This window comes from Patella vulgata, chromosome 5, assembly GCF_932274485.2.
Source record: "Patella vulgata chromosome 5, xgPatVulg1.2, whole genome shotgun sequence".
Taxonomy (NCBI): Eukaryota; Metazoa; Mollusca; class Gastropoda; family Patellidae; genus Patella; species Patella vulgata.
In genome coordinates this window covers 3378770-3397244 of record NC_065883.2, presented here as the reverse complement: position 1 = coordinate 3397244, position 18475 = coordinate 3378770, and the positions used below count along the sequence as shown (strand labels likewise).

The 18475-nt window shown below is 35.5% G+C and overlaps 1 protein-coding gene across 2 annotated transcripts in view; it reads right to left on the bottom strand.

Annotated features, from left to right (window-relative positions):
- Positions 1 to 10244, bottom strand: part of LOC126822578 (double-stranded RNA-specific editase 1) — a 101515-nt gene extending 91271 nt beyond the window's left edge. The window contains exons 1-3 of one of the 2 annotated variants that reach the window (XM_050551529.2): positions 10068 to 10244; positions 6024 to 6146; positions 3179 to 3694 (exon numbers count right to left, since the gene is read on the bottom strand). In XM_050551529.2, the coding sequence (XP_050407486.1) occupies positions 3179 to 3626 (448 nt within the window). In that variant the 5' untranslated portion in view covers positions 3627 to 3694; positions 6024 to 6146; positions 10068 to 10244. The remainder of the gene's footprint in view (positions 1 to 3178; positions 3695 to 6023; positions 6147 to 10067) is intronic. The other variant, XM_050551528.2, reaches the window with a different exon arrangement.
- Positions 10245 to 18475: the final 8231 nt, after the last annotated feature.

The following is an 18475-nucleotide window of genomic DNA, read 5'->3' as shown; positions in this document are numbered from 1 at the left end:
AGCGCTTGGTCATTAAAAAAAAGTGGGATTCTGTTTTTAAACAGAGTAACAACCGCCAGGTCCAAATCATATTAAAAGGCAGTAAATCAGATCTGATTATCCGAGAAGCGAATTCCGAATCAATTTACATTTCGTTCACCAAGTTGAGTAACATTGAAAATGTACAAATTTAATATCAGAGAATTTCAAATATGCCTTAAATATCAGGTGTTCTAGAGAGAGAGAATGGTATCGGGTGTTCTAAAGGCAGAGAGAATGGTATTGGGTGTTCTAAAGGCAGAGAAAGTGGTATCAGGTGTTCTAGAGAGAGTAAGTGGCATCAGGTGTTCTAGGGAGGGTTAGTGATATCAGGTGTTCTAGAGAGAGTAAGTGGCATCTGATGTTCTAGAGTAAGTAACATTGATCAGGTATTCTAGAGAGTGATATCAGGTGTTCTAGAGAGGGTAAGTGATACCAGATGTTCTAGAGAGAGTAAATGGTATCAGGTGTTCTAGAGAGAGTAAGTGGTATTGGGTATTCTACAGAGTAAGTTATATCAGGTGTTCTAGAGAGAGTAAGTGGTATCAAGTGTTCTAGACAGTAAGTGATATCGGGTGTTTTAGAAAGAGCAAGTGGTATCAGGTGTTCTAGAGAGTAAGTGATATCTGGTGTTCTAGAGAGTGTAAGTGATATCTGGTGTTCTAGAGAGTGTAAGTGATATCAGGTGTTCTAGAGAGTGTAAGTGATATCAGGTGTTCTAGAAAGAGTAAGTGATATCAAGTGTTGTAGAGACAGTAAGTGGTATGGGGTGTTCTAGAGAGGGCGAGTATTATTATTATTATTACAGCATATTTATAGTGCACCCTTTCATATAACATGTTCAGGGGCACTTTACAAAGTGACAATGTAAATCATAAATAAACAACAAGATTATGGATATGTTAACGATTGTATACAGAGTCAGTTAAAAGCCTGATTAAATAAATGTGTTTTAAGTTGTTTTTTAAAAGTCTAGAGATGTACAGCATCTTAAACTAAATGGTAGATTATTCCATAAAACAGGTGCTTGATAACTTAAAGAGACTAGTTGAACAGTATCAGATATTCTAGAAAGAGTAAGTGGTATCAGGTGTTCGTTCCATGTGAAACTCCAAATTGATTTAATTTAAATTGTATACGAATATTTTCCGTTAACACAGGAGTGTAACTAAAAATCTCACAGACCAAAACCAGAAAGATTGGGCAAAACAGGAAATGGTGCATGTCAACTTAGTTAGAGTTACCTCCCCTCTATCAAATATTGCCCAAGCAAGATTACATAATGACATCAATGGAATTAATTCTCTCGCTTGTTTTGTTTTTAACATAATTAATTCAATACTCGTAATACAATTTGGAATTTGACACGAAACGAAACTATAACATTTTTTGCGCAATCACATGACAAGATTAATTGTGAAAGTTTTAGTCAGGCAATGCCTGTTAAATATCTTGTCGTGAATTAAAATTGACACTGTATTTTCCAGGTACTATAAATCGGCCTAAGCGTGGTTTTCTGCAGACAAATTCCAAGACATTACAACCGGCAGACCACTTTTGAAGGGGGGCGGTCACAGTGGCTAAGTGGTTAAGACGATGGCTCGCTAGCCCGGGGGTTGGGTGTTCGATCCCTGCATTGGCCGAGAAAGTTCATCCAGATTTGCAGGACGGAGGGCCTGACAAGAACAGCTGGCTAGTCGTTCGGATGAGACGAAAAACCGAGGTCCCGTGTACACATTGGCTTGCATGTAAAAGAACCCATGACAGTTGGAATTCGATATAAGAGTAGGCCGTAGTGCCGCTGTCTGGGCAAAATTTTCCCCATAGCACACTGTATGGCGTATGCCCGTCTTCATTAGTAGGACGTTAAATCCCATTTCATTTCATTTCCTTTTGAGGGGGGAAGGGGGGCAAGTAACTATATAAACACAGGTATAAGCTGGTATTAAAGCTTGTCTATGATATCGCCCTTGGTGGAATTGGACGTAAAACTACAGGAACGAACGAACGAACAAACGACTCCCAATTTCGCAATTTTAAACAAACCTTTTACATGTATGTGTTTCATAGACTTAAAAATACATTATGGAAGATTCGATAACGAGTTTGCGGTTCTAACTATAATAGTTAAAAACTAGATAATGTAAAGATAATTTGCTGAAAATTTCATTCAAATTGATCCACTATGAACCAAGAACTTTAAAGCAATTGAAATTTCTGTCTAGCCACGATCACCATTACTAAAGTCAGTACAATAAACAGCATAGTCTCGATCATCCAATTCAAGATTAAATTATGAATGGAAGTCAAGCAGCAAATGGGATCATAATCCAGTAAATATCGCAGGCTAGCGATGCCATCGAGAGTTGATTATGGTCTGGATAAGTTAATTAATGTCTAATTAATAATTTAAAGAAAGATCTGCAATAGACATATTTAGCTCTTGCATAATATGTGTTTAATATTACAGTTTCTTCCCACCAGAACCCTTTTACATGTATGTGTTTCATAGACTTAAAGTAGCTAAGTCCGTAACTCAATATCATCCAAAATCTTCGACATTGAAAACACGAATTTTTTGCAATTTAAATCAGCATTGGTGTTGTGATCTTACCTGGAAAAGATGGGCGTCTGATATCCAATATTTAAGACAAAATAAACATTTTACCATTGGTACACGAATCGTGTACCATAATGCGTTTCAGCGCCATTTGTAACAAGGTGCTCAAAGAATGAGGCGAGACATATTCCACAAGTCATGTCAAACGGTGATATCATATTCTTATTTGGAGAGCATGCGCAATAAATAATATCGGTGTTGACTGGAATAACCAGACGCTAGAAACTGACTTGCGATTGAGACTTCTGGCGTATTTCGCCGAACATAACTGATGACAATTCACAGTAAAACGGACACGATTGAATGGAAAACAGTTTATATACATTCATATTACATTATTATATGTGTTGTGACCCATTTGTGCCAATTTCTAGGTCCAAAATATTACAATTTAAAATACAAATTATTTCCACCAGAACCTTTTCAGTAACCTGTGAATGTGGGGATGTATCCTGGGTACTGGTTGTACATTTATATAAATTGAAAAAACAGTCAACATATCCATAAAAATTTAAAATAACAAAATTAAAATGGACATACCTGGAACACAAACAGTATTAAAGAACTTCATCAAAGGCAGACGAGCAACTTCTTGTTTAGCCAGCCTTTTCGATCGTGCAGTTGCCAAGAAATCTTCACCATTGACACATACTTTCATTTCGCATTCTGGGACCTTGGGATCGTCGGATATTCTCGTTATTTCGTACTTCAGACCAGGTATTTTCTCGTTTAACAACATGGCTGGCTGTTTGGTTGATCTGGCGAAGTCTTGTCCTAAAGTTGACTGCTCCATGTCCGACGTCTGCTCAAGCCCAGCTTTAGTCCCATCGGAGTTATCTCCCATTACCACATTTTCTGGATTAAGCTCTGAAATTTCTTTCATTTCTTTTAAAAAAACTTCAACTTCTGCTAATGTAGAATTTTCTTTAGGCTTAGGATTAGCAATATCCACCATTTCTGCATCCGATTTTACTTCAACTTTGACCATTTTGGTTTCGGCTGGTTCCTCTGTTTTCTGGAAACTCGTGTCTTCCTTTGTTTCTGGTACCTCACATTCTAGAAAAAGTTACAAAATATGAATATTAATTTAATCAAAGAATCCCATAAAACAATCAAAAGTAACGTACCTTGATTAATTTCATATGATGAAACGTTGCCGAAGAATAAACCATGGTAATTATTATCCATAAATAGTGTTTTATTTGAGCCAATCAATACCATACAACAAAATTAACGAAGAAAATATCAAATTCTCATTTAGTCCACACCAATTTGATCATCTGTTCTTCGGGGAAAAACCTGTCCAAATTTTGCTTCTTATTTCTTCAGACTAATTTAAAAACCAAAAGTAGGCCCACTTGGTTGAGCTGTTCGAAAGCTTTCATTTCAAAAGATCAATGATTCAAGAGGCTATTTCTTCCGTCAATCTGATTAAAACACAGATTTTATTTCGTTTCGTTTTTACGGCAATACTATATACCGGAAAACACAGGAAAACAACCGGAAAACACCATTTTATACTGAATACCGGAAAAACACTAAATACCGGAAAACACAATAAATACCCTAAATAGGTAACCGGGAGCCTGGTCCCCTGTGTGCCTGGGTTAGGGTTAGTTTACAGTTTATAGTATAGCCCTTCTCCGGGTTACGTATTTAGGGTGGTTTCTGGTATTTAGTGTTTTTCCGGTGTTCAGTATAACATGGTGTTTTCCTGTAGTTTTCCAGTGTTTTCCGGTATATAGTATAGCCCTCATTTTATAGTTAAAAATTTCGTTTTACTTGTCTTTACTACACTAGGATCTGGAAGAGTTGTTATCATTGACGTGTTCTGAATGGTGTGAGGGCTTAGCCAATGAAACGGTCTGTTACGGCGAGCTTTAGGCGTGTTTTGCGTAATCCACTAGTAACATCAATGCTGATTGGTTAATCAAATGTCTGATGTCATAGGGTCAAAAGCCGCTCGTATGACCTCTGACGTGACCTATTGTTACAACCGGTCAGATGTTCATGTAGTGTAGGCCATCAAAAGTATAAAAAAACAAAACGAAATATAGATCTGTATTTTAATCAGATTGTTATATATCAGGACTTTGAAGAACAGAAAATCAGATTGACTTGGCCTACGACTAAAGTTTCATAAAAGTATGAAATATTCCTGAAGTAAAGAATTAGGACACAGACTGCAGTTTCGCTTGACTTTTGTTGACGGCATCTTTCGGTAGCCCAATCGTTCAATTACTCCAAACATTTAACTTCTGGTGAGACTTATTCTTAATCATTTTTACAAAATAATGTAAAGAAAACATTAGCCATTATTATTATTATTACTGTTTAATAAAACCACTATGCCTCATTATGTTTTCCATTTAAATACAGAAAATTGAAGTTGATGATTCTCAATCTTCGTATCATTCGTAATCCATGTTACAATGAATTAAAGATTTTTATCAATGGTAGATAAAGAGAGAGAGAGAGAGAAATAGGGTTTAACGTCCACTCGACACAAACAAGGTCATTTCAGGACTAACATATGGTTCAATTTTATTTCAATAATCCACTTGCACGTAGGCGTCTTTAGCAGTAGGAGGAAACCGGAGGACCTGGTGAAAACACAGGAGGTTGGACAGGCGACCCAACTCCTTGTCACGTACAACCAGGGAATCGAAACCATGCTAGTTGACTCAATGACAGAACTTATGATACAGCGCACGCACTAACCATTCGGCCATCCAGCTCCCAAGAAATGAAATGGGGTTTAACGTCCTACTCCAACTGGGCAAATGAAGACGGGCATTTTGCCCGGACAGCAGCAATATGACCTACTCTTATATCGAATTCCAACTGGCTCCCGTCTGAAATATGACTCAAACCACACTTCACTAGTTCGAAAAGTACCGGTAACATGTTAAACAGGGTTTCAATTCAGTATTTTAAGGTCATAACCTAAAAGGGGGATGGCTGAATGGTTAGCGTGTGCTCGTTGTATCATAAGGTCTGTCATTGAGTCAACTGGCATTGTTTCGATTCCCCAGTTGTACGTGACAAGGAGTAGGGTCGCCTGTCCAACCTCGTAGGTTTTCTCCAGGTCCTCCCTGCTAAAGACCCTAACGTGCAAGTGAAATAAAATTGAAATAAAATTGAATCATATGTTAGTCCCGAAATGACATAATTTGTGTCGAGTGGAAGTTAAACCCCATCTCTCCGTCTCTCTAAAAACACAATGAGGCTAATACTCTACATATTTTATATAAACAATTGAAAACTAATTTCACCAGAAACACAGCCAAGAATATTGAAAACCATAAGCTACCTAAAGTTACACACGATTATTTCTGTTCCAGAACTTGCAGCCTGTCGAATTGTCCCACGGTATTTTTCTTACCAAAATCGCAACATTTGACATAATCGTACTGCTTTTGTCTAAATCTAGAACACCTCAATTCGAACGACAATAACCGATTGTATCACCTCCAACATATATACAAAAATATTTCACAAAGATTAACTGCAATGAAAAAATTATCATTTCAAGTCAACAATAATTTGATATAAGAAACAGGTATCCTCGATATCCCCAGCGAACTCATTCCGTTCAACTCCACTAACCCTCGAGTTAATCTAAGATGGTGGGGGGGGGAGAGACGTTTTCAAGTTTTCCGCCCTTGATGATTGTGCTATTTCGTTCAACTTCACTAACCCTTGAGTTAATCTAAGGGGGTATGGGGGGGGGATACGTTTTCAAGTTTTCGGCCCTTGATGATTGTGCTTTTATCGACCAATCCCATAAATCGTTAATTGCAAAGGAAGTTGGCCTAGGGAAGTAATTCTCATCGGATAAAGTAAGCAAAACGCAAAGGCTCCCCTTCAAGAGACAAGGTTAGAAATTAATTAATATATTAAAGAAGACCAAACCTTTATATGTATGTAGGTTCAACAGTTTTATTGAGAATGTGTGTGTGTGAAATAGTTTTTTTTAACGTCCGCTTCCACCGAAGTGATATTGCAGACAATTACATGTTATATATACAAGGTGAAAATATTTATAATGTGATTAGTGGAAAAAAAAAGGATATTTAGGTTTTTATATATATATATGTACAGAAGACAATAAATAACAGGACATGACGTGATATAACAGGCGCAAAAATAAAGAAGTGCCGGTAGAGAGAAGCAAATTGCCAAGTATAAGTTCAATAAAAATAAACATAACAAAATGAAACATTTCAGAAAAAGCATGAATAGTAATACTAATAACAAAAGTCAAACATATAGATGTTATACATATTTGAAATCAACAACACATACTACACATCTTGATAATACAATTAAATATAAATGAATTAGAAATATAAACATTATTTACATAAATCATTCAGTAAATGGACATAAATATGGTTATCTACCCTTATAAAAATGAAGGCGAACCGACTGGTTAGTAAACTGTTTTTTGATTGGTTCGTAGACTTTAGCTAGAATCAAGGCCAGGGCAGATAATTTGCAATCGTGGAAACCCTATGGATTAACCCAGGGTATAGTGGAGTAGAACGGAATGACAACACTGGGGATACCTAGGATGAGAAACAGGTAGCACAATTTACCCAAATCCACCATTATTTCAACTCACTTTACAATAAGTTATATTGATTATTGGTAACTTATGGTTCTGTAAGCTAAATTGTCATTTTTAATTTAAACATACATTATGAAAGAGCTAAATCTGCCTATTGTAGGTCTTTTTTTTAGGCCTGAAATGTTATATAAACTATTAATTAGACATTAATTACCTTATCCAGACCATAATCAACTCTCGATTCCATCTTGTATGTCCGATTTTCATTGGATTTGAATCCGATCTGCTGTTTAATGTTGATGATTAAATGCAAAAATGGATAATCGAGACTTTGTTAATTATCTTGACAACCGTAATAATGACAATCGAGGCTACAGTGATTTTAAAATGATGTTTTCTTGGCTTAGAGTGAAGCAATTTGACTGAAATTTTCAGCATTTCCTCTTTACATTTACATAAACTATTATAGTGAGAACTGTCAACTCTTTATCTAATCTTCTATAATGTATTTTTAACTATTACAGTGAGAACTGTCAACTCCTTATCTAATCTTCCATAATGTATCTTTAAAATTGTAGCATATTTGTGGCTAAATGTGATGTTAAAATAATGGTGGCTTTGGGTACATGTAGGATTGCATATCATGTGAGTTATGTCCCTTGATTATTTTGAGGGGTATTTTGAGTCTTTGACACAAAATTTTTAATTAAAAATGACAATTTGCTTAAAGTGGCATTATGGAAGATTAGATAAAGAGCTGGCAGTTCTTACTATAATAGATAATGTAAAGGAATGTGCTGATAACTTCAGTCAAATTGATCCACCCCGATTGAATTTTAGGCATACCCTTGATCATTATTACAAAAATTGGTACGATAAAAAACAAAGTCTTGATTATCCATTTTTGGATTTAATCATCAATGACCTTGAGCAGCAGATCGGATTCAAATCCAGTAAATATCACAGGCTAGAGATGATATCAAGAGTTGATTATGGTCTAGATAAGTTAATTAATGTCTAATTAGTAGTTTATATAACATTTCAGGCCTAAAGAAAGATCTGCAATAGGCAGTTTTAGCTTTTGTATAATGTACGTTTAAAGAACAGCATATGATCAAATATCGATATATATTATTGCAATATGAGTTGAAATAATGGTGGATGTGGGTAGTTTTGGGTAAATCATGCTACCCATGAGAAACAAACAATATATTGGTAATAAATTCCCAATGACGTGTCGCGATGTCCACTTAATAAATTCCTTTAAAGTCAAAAGTACCCAGGGTAGACCTGTCTGTATACAGAAGGGTACCCAATCGTTGTCATCCGAGTTTGTAAAATCTAGCAGGTGGTCATGTGATATTGTGGCAAAAATTATCGCTACATGACTTTGACTTTGGAATTTGCAGGAATAAATTTCCACAGTTGCAGGAAACCGTAGTATAATGGTAGTCATAATAATAAACCAAACTTATCTTCGTTATTATTTGTTAATATAATTTGTTGATTAACACTAGTTCCTTTAGGAACAGTGTCTAATCAGTTGATGTCCTCTCACCGAATGTTCCTGTTCATTCCTATTCAGCTGTAATATGAAAATACCACTCTACCCCCACCTCTGTTCTAAGACTACAAATGTATTTTGGAATTCTTATTGTCTATTTTTCATCGTGATTCACCTTTGTTAGCCAAAAGGAATCATTTCTTGACACACATTTATAATAAATCAGAACTATTTTTAAGGAGAATTTTCTGATTCAAAACACGAACAAAACACATTTTGCGCACAAGTGCGAGTTTCATAATGACGGACCAATTTAAACATATTTTGTTTAGGTTTTTGAATCGGGGCGAATAGAGAGAGAGAGAAATGGGGTTTAACGTCCACTCAACACAAACTAGATCATTTCGGGATTAACATGTGGTTCAATTTTATTTCCATAATCCGCTTGTTCGTAGGGGTCTTTAGCAGTGGGAGGAAACCGGAGGACCCAGAGAAAACCCACAAGGTTGGACAGGTGACCCTACTCCTTGTGCTGACTAAAAAACTCGCGCAAAGGAACTCCGTAGGACAAGCCACTACTGTATCTGGAGTAAGGCGGAAGACATCAGTAGTGGAACCATTTCTACCTTGCAGGTAATTCTGTTCTGGGCGCAAGTCTTATTAGATTCGCTCTGTACGTTCAAGACATATTTTTTACAGCGTGTTGTGTCGAACATACTGACACTTGCGAGATAAGCAAGGTCTGATATATGTTCTAAGTAATTGTTCCTTTACATTGTACAGGTATTCACAGGGACTGACACGCGACCGTTTGGCGGTAAAAAGTTGCCCAATAAAATTTACTGGGGACTGAAAAAGTTTCAACATGGAGTCAAGGCCCGTTCTGGAACGTACAGGGCGAGTGTAACGAGACTTACGTTCAGAGCTGAATTACCTTGCGAGAAGTCTGGTTACCGTTACAGAGTTTTCCATACGATCAGATACTCTTCTGTATACAGAATGGCACCCCAGATATTTGTATGTATTTGTATGTAGTATTATATCCGACACTGAGTGACTGACCCCTTCTTTCAGTTTCTGACATTTAAATAAAATAAAAACAAAGAAAGAATGCCAGACAAGTCGTCCACAAACGAAGTCGTCTTCACGAAAAATCATGGACGGCAAGTCAATTAAGAAGAATGGAGTGAAAAAAAAATGTAGTTTTATAATTTGAACTACTCCTTCCTTGTTCTAGGAAGTTTCGGATTCACGTTTTTCTTTGTACGGGCAAACAGTCTACTTTCGATTTTTGTTTACTACAATTGTCTCCAATATGAATATAATTAGACATGATTTGTTTATAGTTTTACCTGTCATCGGTTCCGCAACAACTTCGACCTTTGGTTTAGCCGATCGTCCCCTGCCTCGTCCTTTTCCTCGTGGCATCTTTAATGGTTTTAGGAGATAAAAAAGAAGCTGAAAACAAATTCCTTACTATTCTTAATAATGAAGCCGGCGCAATAAAATCTCAGGAGATTGTACAAGGAATTACGAGATTGTACGAGAATTGGAAGTCTTTTACATCCAGACAGAACATTAAACGTTTTTATCCAGTCGTTCAAGGATAAGTAAGCAGACGAAACCGTTAGGCGTGCAATCGGTGAAAAGCTGTCATTCATGCAAGATGGCCTTACCGACTGAATGCTCCGTTACATCAAGAGCTGTTTTCAGTGTAATAGGTTTATTAGTAGGTGTTAGTGTTTTTGTAACATTTGGTTTCAAATATGATAATTGGAACACGTCGTTATGGGGTTTAGTATCAGGTAAGTGAGTGAATAATATATGTGAACGATTTTGGTAGTGGTAGTGGTAGTGGGATGATCTGCTTACCATAATTTCATCAGTCAATTATTTCTTCAAATTAAAATTTTCAGCTATTTTCTTTTCTTAAAACAGATTATTAGATATTAAATATTTTATGAATTAAATTAAATAATGGAGTGGGAAAAAAATGTAATAATTACAGAAAGTAAGCTGGTAAAAATCATTCAGCTTAAACTTTTTAAAGACTGATTCTGTGGAACTACACACTATTAATCTGTCTAGTTGTTCGGCTGGTACAATAAATGGAGTTTAAGTCCTATTTTTCTGCACCAACTGGGATAATGAAGACAGACAGAAAAAAAGAATTCTTGACATTGGAATTGAAAGAAGAGTAGGCAAAAATTGTTGTCCGAGCAAAATTTAACTTGTTCTAGTGTAGTAGGCTTATGTACATCGCATGACTTAGGCTCGTCTTCATTGGCTCAATTTATTTGAAGGAAAGTAAGAAGTTAACACTAGGCTTAATGTGGTGAGTCTGAAACTATAGTGCCACATGGAGAGTCTGAAACTATAGTGCCACATAGAGAGTCTGAAACTATAGTGCCACATGGAGAGTCTGATACTATAGTACCACATGGAGAGTCTGATACTATAGTGCCACATAGAGAGTCTGAAACTATAGTGCCACATGGAGAGTCTGATACTATAGTGCCACATGGAGAGTCTGATACTATAGTGCCACATGGAGAGTCTGAAACTATAGTGCCACATGCAGAGTCTGATACTATAGTGCCACATTGAGAGTCTGAAACTATATAGTACCACATGGAGAGTCTGATAGTATAGTGCCACATAGAGAGTCTGAAACTAAGCTAATACTCTCTAGCCTAGGGTCATTAAAACGAAATGACTGATTACATCAATTGCTTTAGGTTAGGCAATCATTGAAAGAAAACTGGGTAATCTTTATTTTTTTTCCTTAATGGCCGCTTTTCATTTCTTTAATCACCCTTGAATCAAATACTCCGTTAATAATAAACAGATTATCATATTATGGCTAATGAATTCAGTAGATTAATCTAGCCATGTTCTAACTTTAATAATGATTTAGAGGGTTCATGCCTTTAATAATGATTCACCTCGGGGGTTTTCTCTGGGTCCTCTGGTTTCCTCCCTCTGCTAAAGATCCCTACGCGCAAGCAAACTATTGTAAATATTATAAATATGCTGTAATAATAATAATAATATTCAAATATAGATATTGAGTCGAGTGGTGTTGTATAGATTCCCTGCTTGTACGTGACAAGGAGTAGGATCACCAGTTTTCTGCGGGTCCTTGGGTTTCCTCCCACTGCTAAAGACCCCTTTACACACTATCGAATTATTGAATAAAATTGAGCCATGTGTTAAGACCCAAAATGACCTAGTTAGTTTTGAGTGGACATTAGACCTCATTTCCCTCTCAAATATAGTTATTACATCATTATCAGATTGTTTCTTTTTTTTAATAAAAAAAGGTCAGTATATGGGTTGCATATATTCTAGATATCTATCTAGGCCTATACATGAGGCCAAAGCAATTTCATTTCTGTTTCTTAACTTCTTTGGGGATTTAATAAATAAAAAGAAAGCCCACCCTGCAGGGGTCTCTTGAAGGGTGTTGTGTTTAAATTTAAAATTTTAAATATTTTGAACTAAAAGCCTTTCAGTAGAGCAACCAAGTGTTTTTGTTTTAAAATTATTTTTTTACCCGAAGACGGTGAAGAAACAGTAAGTAAAATCTTTAATGGGTGTTCCTGCAGACATAAATTGGTATGGCCTGACCAGTGATGTATGGGGCGGGGAGGGAGTTCGGACAATCATTGCACTTCTGTTAGGGGTCAAATTCAAACAAGGTACACATCATATCCCCTTTCAGAAATTAAGAAAAAATGGAGAGAGAGAGAAATAGGGTTTAACATCCACTCGACACAAACTAGGTCATTGGGACTAACGTACGGTTCAATTTTATTTCAATAATTCACTTGTGCGTAATTCACTGGGTTTTCCTGGGTCCTTGAGTTTCCATCCACTGCTGAAAACCCCTACAAGCAAACAAATTATTTAAATAACTATGCACCATATGCTAGTCCCGGAAAAACGTAGTTTATGTTGAGCAGAGGATAATCCCTCTTTCTCTGATATAACTATGTGATTGTGTTTCGTCATGTTCCCACTGTCGTGCGATGCGTTATGAGAGGATCGCATCTATTGAGTCCACGGTCGGTACGTACAGATACGTTCAGATCAATACTATTGCTACGATTGACCTCAATATATGATAAGATCACCACAATTACTCCACGATTCTAATCGTTGCATGAATCGTGATATTAGGTACATAACATTGGCCCACTCTCCATCGAATTCCAACTGTCAGTGTTTCATTTACAACAAGGATGCTAATGTGTACCCTGAACCTCAGTTTATTGTACCATCCAAAAGACTAGACACTTGTTTTGGGTGATAAAGGGTTAATGAATATCAATTGTCAATGATGCTACTGATTCATTGAGGGTAACTACCATAATTCTACATTCAGATATGTTTCAATATGATCAAAAAGATTGACCACAATATATGATAAGATCTGAACGGATAACTACGATTGCTCCACGATTAAAACCATGATTTCAATCGTAGCACGAATCGTTATAGTGAGAACCTAGCTTTATACAGTAGGCAGATCCTGGTCACTCTAACTATTTTTAAAATAAGAAAACATGTAGACGTATGTGTAATAATTTTAATGTAACATCCTGTTATTTGACTCTACATTAGACAAGTGGACTATTGCACAAAAGATATTTTTATATACACACGATAATAAAGACAAAATATATCTCCTATAAAATATATTTTTATATCTAACATAGTATAAGGACATCCTGCTACACATACTTATTGACTAGCTGTTGTTATCTGTTTTATCTATGTTAGTCAATGATCTATAGATAGATAGATAAATAGAAATAGGCCGACTGATTTCAATATTAAACACATGTCTTTAACCTATATATTCACCTTAATCTTCGGTTAACATTCAATAATTTTACAAAACAGAGAGAGAGAGAGGGGGGGGGTAATGTCCTGATTCAATAAATGTGTTTTAATATAGTGATGTACAACATTGAAGAGACACCCCCGGATTCATTCACTTGATTTGATATTTGTTTATTTGGTGCGATGTCTCTTTTCTGTCTTTTCCGCAGGTTTATCTTGTAGATTTTTGTTTTACTATTAAACTAAACTAAGTAGGCTTGTACTTAATGACTTGAGACAAATATTCACACAGTTTTATTACTTGTTTGATGGAGGTTGTATAAACCATAAACTATGAAATGTCTCTTCAAAAAAAAAGGGGGCAGGGCACTTTCTCATTTACACATCAGTTTCAAATTTAAGATATATGCAAATGGGTTTAACATGGTACAAAATCATCAATCATTGCATCTGTTATTCTTTATGCTATCTGAAATTAATGTGACTAAAATTTTGATAAATTATTTAAATTTTATCACGATATTATAAATGTTATTTGGTTTTAATTAAAATCAGACAAAAACACATACAAGAAATTAGATGTAAACACAGATAAATCAAAAATAATGTTCTTCTCTAATAATAAGAAAAAAATTAATAAAATGTTTCATGTTGGAATTCATAACATGGAAAATGTAAATACGTATGTGTATCTGGGTGTATGTATATCCAATAACTCTAGCTTTAAACAGGCCATGTCAGACTTAGGAAAATAAAGCGAAAAGAGCCTGGTACAGTATCAGAAATAAAGTTTGCTCATCTGGCTATACTCCTACTTACGCTTGGGGTTTGATGGCCGAATGGTAAGCACGTGCACGCTGTATCACGAGGCCTGTCATTGAGTCAACTGGCGTGGTTTTGAATCCCCGGTTGTACGTGACAAGGAGTAGGGTCGCCTGTCCAACCTCGTGGGTTTTCTCCGGGTCCTCCAGTTTCCTTCCACTGCTAAAGACCCCTACGCGCAAGCGAATTATTTAAATAAAATTAAAACCATATGTTAGTCCCGAAATGACCTAGTCTGTGTCGAGTGGACGTTAAATCAAATTTGGTGGCAAATACATCTAACTGAAACCCCTTTGATATACATGTAGTATACTGTTTGTATGAATGTATTGTGTTGTCTATACGTAATATGTATATGACTATGTCTAAGTGTATATGTATGCATGCTGTCCCTAATGGACGTTTTGATGCAGTAAACATCTTATCTTATCTTACAGTGAATAAGATATGCTATAGAAAAACTTTATATTCCCGAGTAGCCCATACTGTATAATATAGTAGAAACCCCTGTGTCACGGAGACTTAGTGGGTGGGACGCTGGCCTGACGGTCGGGTGTTCGATCCCTGTATTGGCCGAGAAATTTCATCCAGATTTTCTGGCGTGGTTCCCCCTTGTCAGTGATGCAGGAAGGATGGTCTGACAAGGACAGCTGTCTAGTTGATTGGATGGGACGAAAAAGCCAAGGTCTTGTGTACACATTGACGTGCACGTAAAAGATCCCTGGACAGTTGGAATTGGATATAAGAGTAGACCGTAGTGCCGCTGTCGGGGCAAAAATTCCCTCATAGCACTGTATGGCGTATGCCCGTCTTCATTAGCCCAGTTCGGAGCAGAACAGTAGGACGTTAACCCCATTTCATTTCATTTAATTTCATTCCTGAGTGAATTAGATATGCAATAAAACTTTATATTCCCCAGTTGCCTGTGATACACAGTAAAATAGAGTAAAAACCCCTGATGCAGTGAATTAGATATGCAATAAAACTTAATATACACCAGTAGTCTTGAGTAGCCAGTATGTACTGGTCATGGTGACACAGCAATTACATGTATATTACACATTTATACAGTCAGTGTATAGAAACATATATACCATGTTTTTATATTCAATAAACCATGACCAGTATGACCCAGCATTTAGTTACCGGTGAAATATTAAAGATACATTATGTAAGATTTAGATAAAGAACTAGCTATTCTTGCTCTAATAGTTCGAAAGTAGATTATGTAAAATGAATAATTTGAAAATTTCATTCAAATTACTCTATTGCAAGCGAAGATATTAGCCTTTGAAGGTTTGACAGACGTGTGCAATAATTTCAACCACCGTACTGGTTGATTGAAGCTAAGTCTCGGTCTTCCATATTTGATTAAATCAAATCTATTTAATATCGGAGAAATCTGATGCCATCGAGAGTTGATTAAGGCCTGGATCAGTTAATTAATGTCTAATTAATAATTTAGAAAACATTTCAGGCCTAAAGAAAGACCTGCAACAGGCAGATTTAGCTCTTGCATAATGTATGTTTAATTGATAATAGATCTATATTCATTGATTATATTCAGTACCATATGAGAATGGGGTTTATCGTCCACTCGACACAAACTAGGTCATTTTGGGACTAACATACAGTACGGCTTAATTAACAATATTTTATGAATTTTAGTTATTTACTATAGTTTATTCGACAGTATACAGAAAACCAAATGTATAGTCGTTTGTATGGGACAAAAAAAGAGGGTCCTATGTATACATTGGTGTGCAAGTAAAAGATCCCTTGGCAGTTGGAATTCGATACAAGAGTAGTTCGTATCTAATTTCAACGTATGTGATTTCCGCCAATAAAACAGCTGTGACGTCATTTTAGTCTTTCTGCTCATGGAAATATAGACTAGAATATGAGCAGAAGAGACTAAAATTACGACACAGCTGTTTTACTCACTGGGAATGGCTGAAATCGCTAACATTGAAATTTGCTTGTGGCAGGTAACATTGATATTATTTTAAAAATTTATGAAGCTTTTACGGTGAGCTTTAAGTCATTTAAAAAACAATTGTTACAGAAACTTAACCCATGACCCACTAGTTGCCAGCCTGTCATAATTTAAGTTGACTGACAGATTAATTGCTGTCTGTCTCTCTAATGACTCACCAAGCATTAATGAATATTAAATTATAGTTTTGAAATTAAAAACAGAATTGAAAATGATAAATAACATATGACCTAGACATTGGTCATATAAATATAATAATAATGGTTAATATGCTATTATAAAAATAATAATTATGCAATTACCCATGTAATAGATGAAAAACACAATAAATATGAGGGGGGTTGGATGGCTGAATGGTTAGCACGTGCACGCTGTATCACGAGGCCTGTCATTTAGTCAACTGGCGTGGTTTCGAATCCCCGGTTGTACGTAACAAGGAGTAGGGTAGCCTGTCCAACCTCGTGGGTTTTCTCCAGGTCCTCCAGTTTCCTCCCACTACTAAAGACCCCCAGGCCCAATCGAAATATTGAAATAATATTGAACCATATGTTAGTCCCAAAACAACCTAGTGAACATTTAACCCCATTTTTTTCTCTCTCTGTATTGTCAAAAAATATCAAGTAATGCTAATTAATTATGTTATTAAAAATGAGAAAGTATTTAAGTACTTGTGATGATAATTGATAGGTCATTTGGAGACTAACATATGGTTCAATTTTATTTCAATAATTTGCTTGTGTGTAGGTCTCTCTGTCCCCCCCCCACCCTCTCTCTCACCCTCTCCCATTCTTTCTGCACCGCCCTCCCCTCTCTCTATCTCTATATAAAACTATAATGGCAGGTTCTTTGTTTTATCAGGTAAGATAAGTGGTATCAGGTGGTTATTAATCTATGGACGTATTCCCCACTGACTTCTACCATTATCCCACCTGAGTCCATTCCTCAAATCTGTCTTATCTCTCTTTAAATTATAGATATCCTTTATTTTTACATCACGATAACAACAGCAGTATTGATTAAAATGGCCCAATATTGAATTATAAATTTTGTTTTTAATATTGTTTATAGGATGAAGGGTCTGGCAACGTATAGTCGTTCGGATGGAACAAAAAACACATTGATCCCAGTTGGATTTTGATTTATGGGCAAATTTCCCTCATAGCTCACTGTATAGCGTATGCCCATCTTCATTAGCCCAGTTGGAGCAGAACAGTAGGACTTTAAACCCCATTTCTAATTTTCATAACATACATGTCACTACAGTCATTTTAGGATGATATTTTAAAATTTGTGAAAAAATTTTTTATTTTTTTTACAATAAAGTCTTAGATGTTTTTCCTTTTATTTTAAATTAGCTAATATTAAGGATGTTATTTTTAAATTAATAAAAACAAAAAAACACTATTCAATTGCAAAAAAACCCACTAGGATCCTTTAAGGATGATATCTTAAAATTTGTGAAAAAAAATTCCCATAATATTTTTTTTTAAAAAGTCAAGATGTTTTTCCTTTTATTTTGAATTATCTAATATTAAGGATGTTATTTTTAAATTAATAAAAAAAAAAACAATATTAAATTGTAAAAAATCCACCATTAAATTGCAAAAAAAACATCATTCAGTTGCAAAAAAACACCATTCAATTGAAAAAACAAAAACTGTAAAATTGTAAAAAATTAAAAAATAATTTCAGGTCTATATGTTTTTCCTTTAATGATTAAGGGATTTAGACGGCCGTCAATAGAATGATTAAGATCTATTTATAGATATATGACGTACACAGGTAGCCAGGTACAGGTACACACTGATTATTGTTAAACAATAACTCTCACGATTTATCAATGGATGTTTGACCAATTTTCATGCTGAATGAATTTAAGGAGTTATGGTTAACCATGCAAATCAAATCAACTAGATATTTAGATCTTAGATTTAATCAACTAGATATTTAGATCTTAGATTTAATAGAGGGTTAAAGGGGAATTAAATATATTGGAAGCCAGAATATTTTTTTGTCGTTAATTAAGTGTTTAATCATACTAACTGTTGAATATTCATCTAGATTTAAATATTCTAATAGTTTCAGGCGAGACAA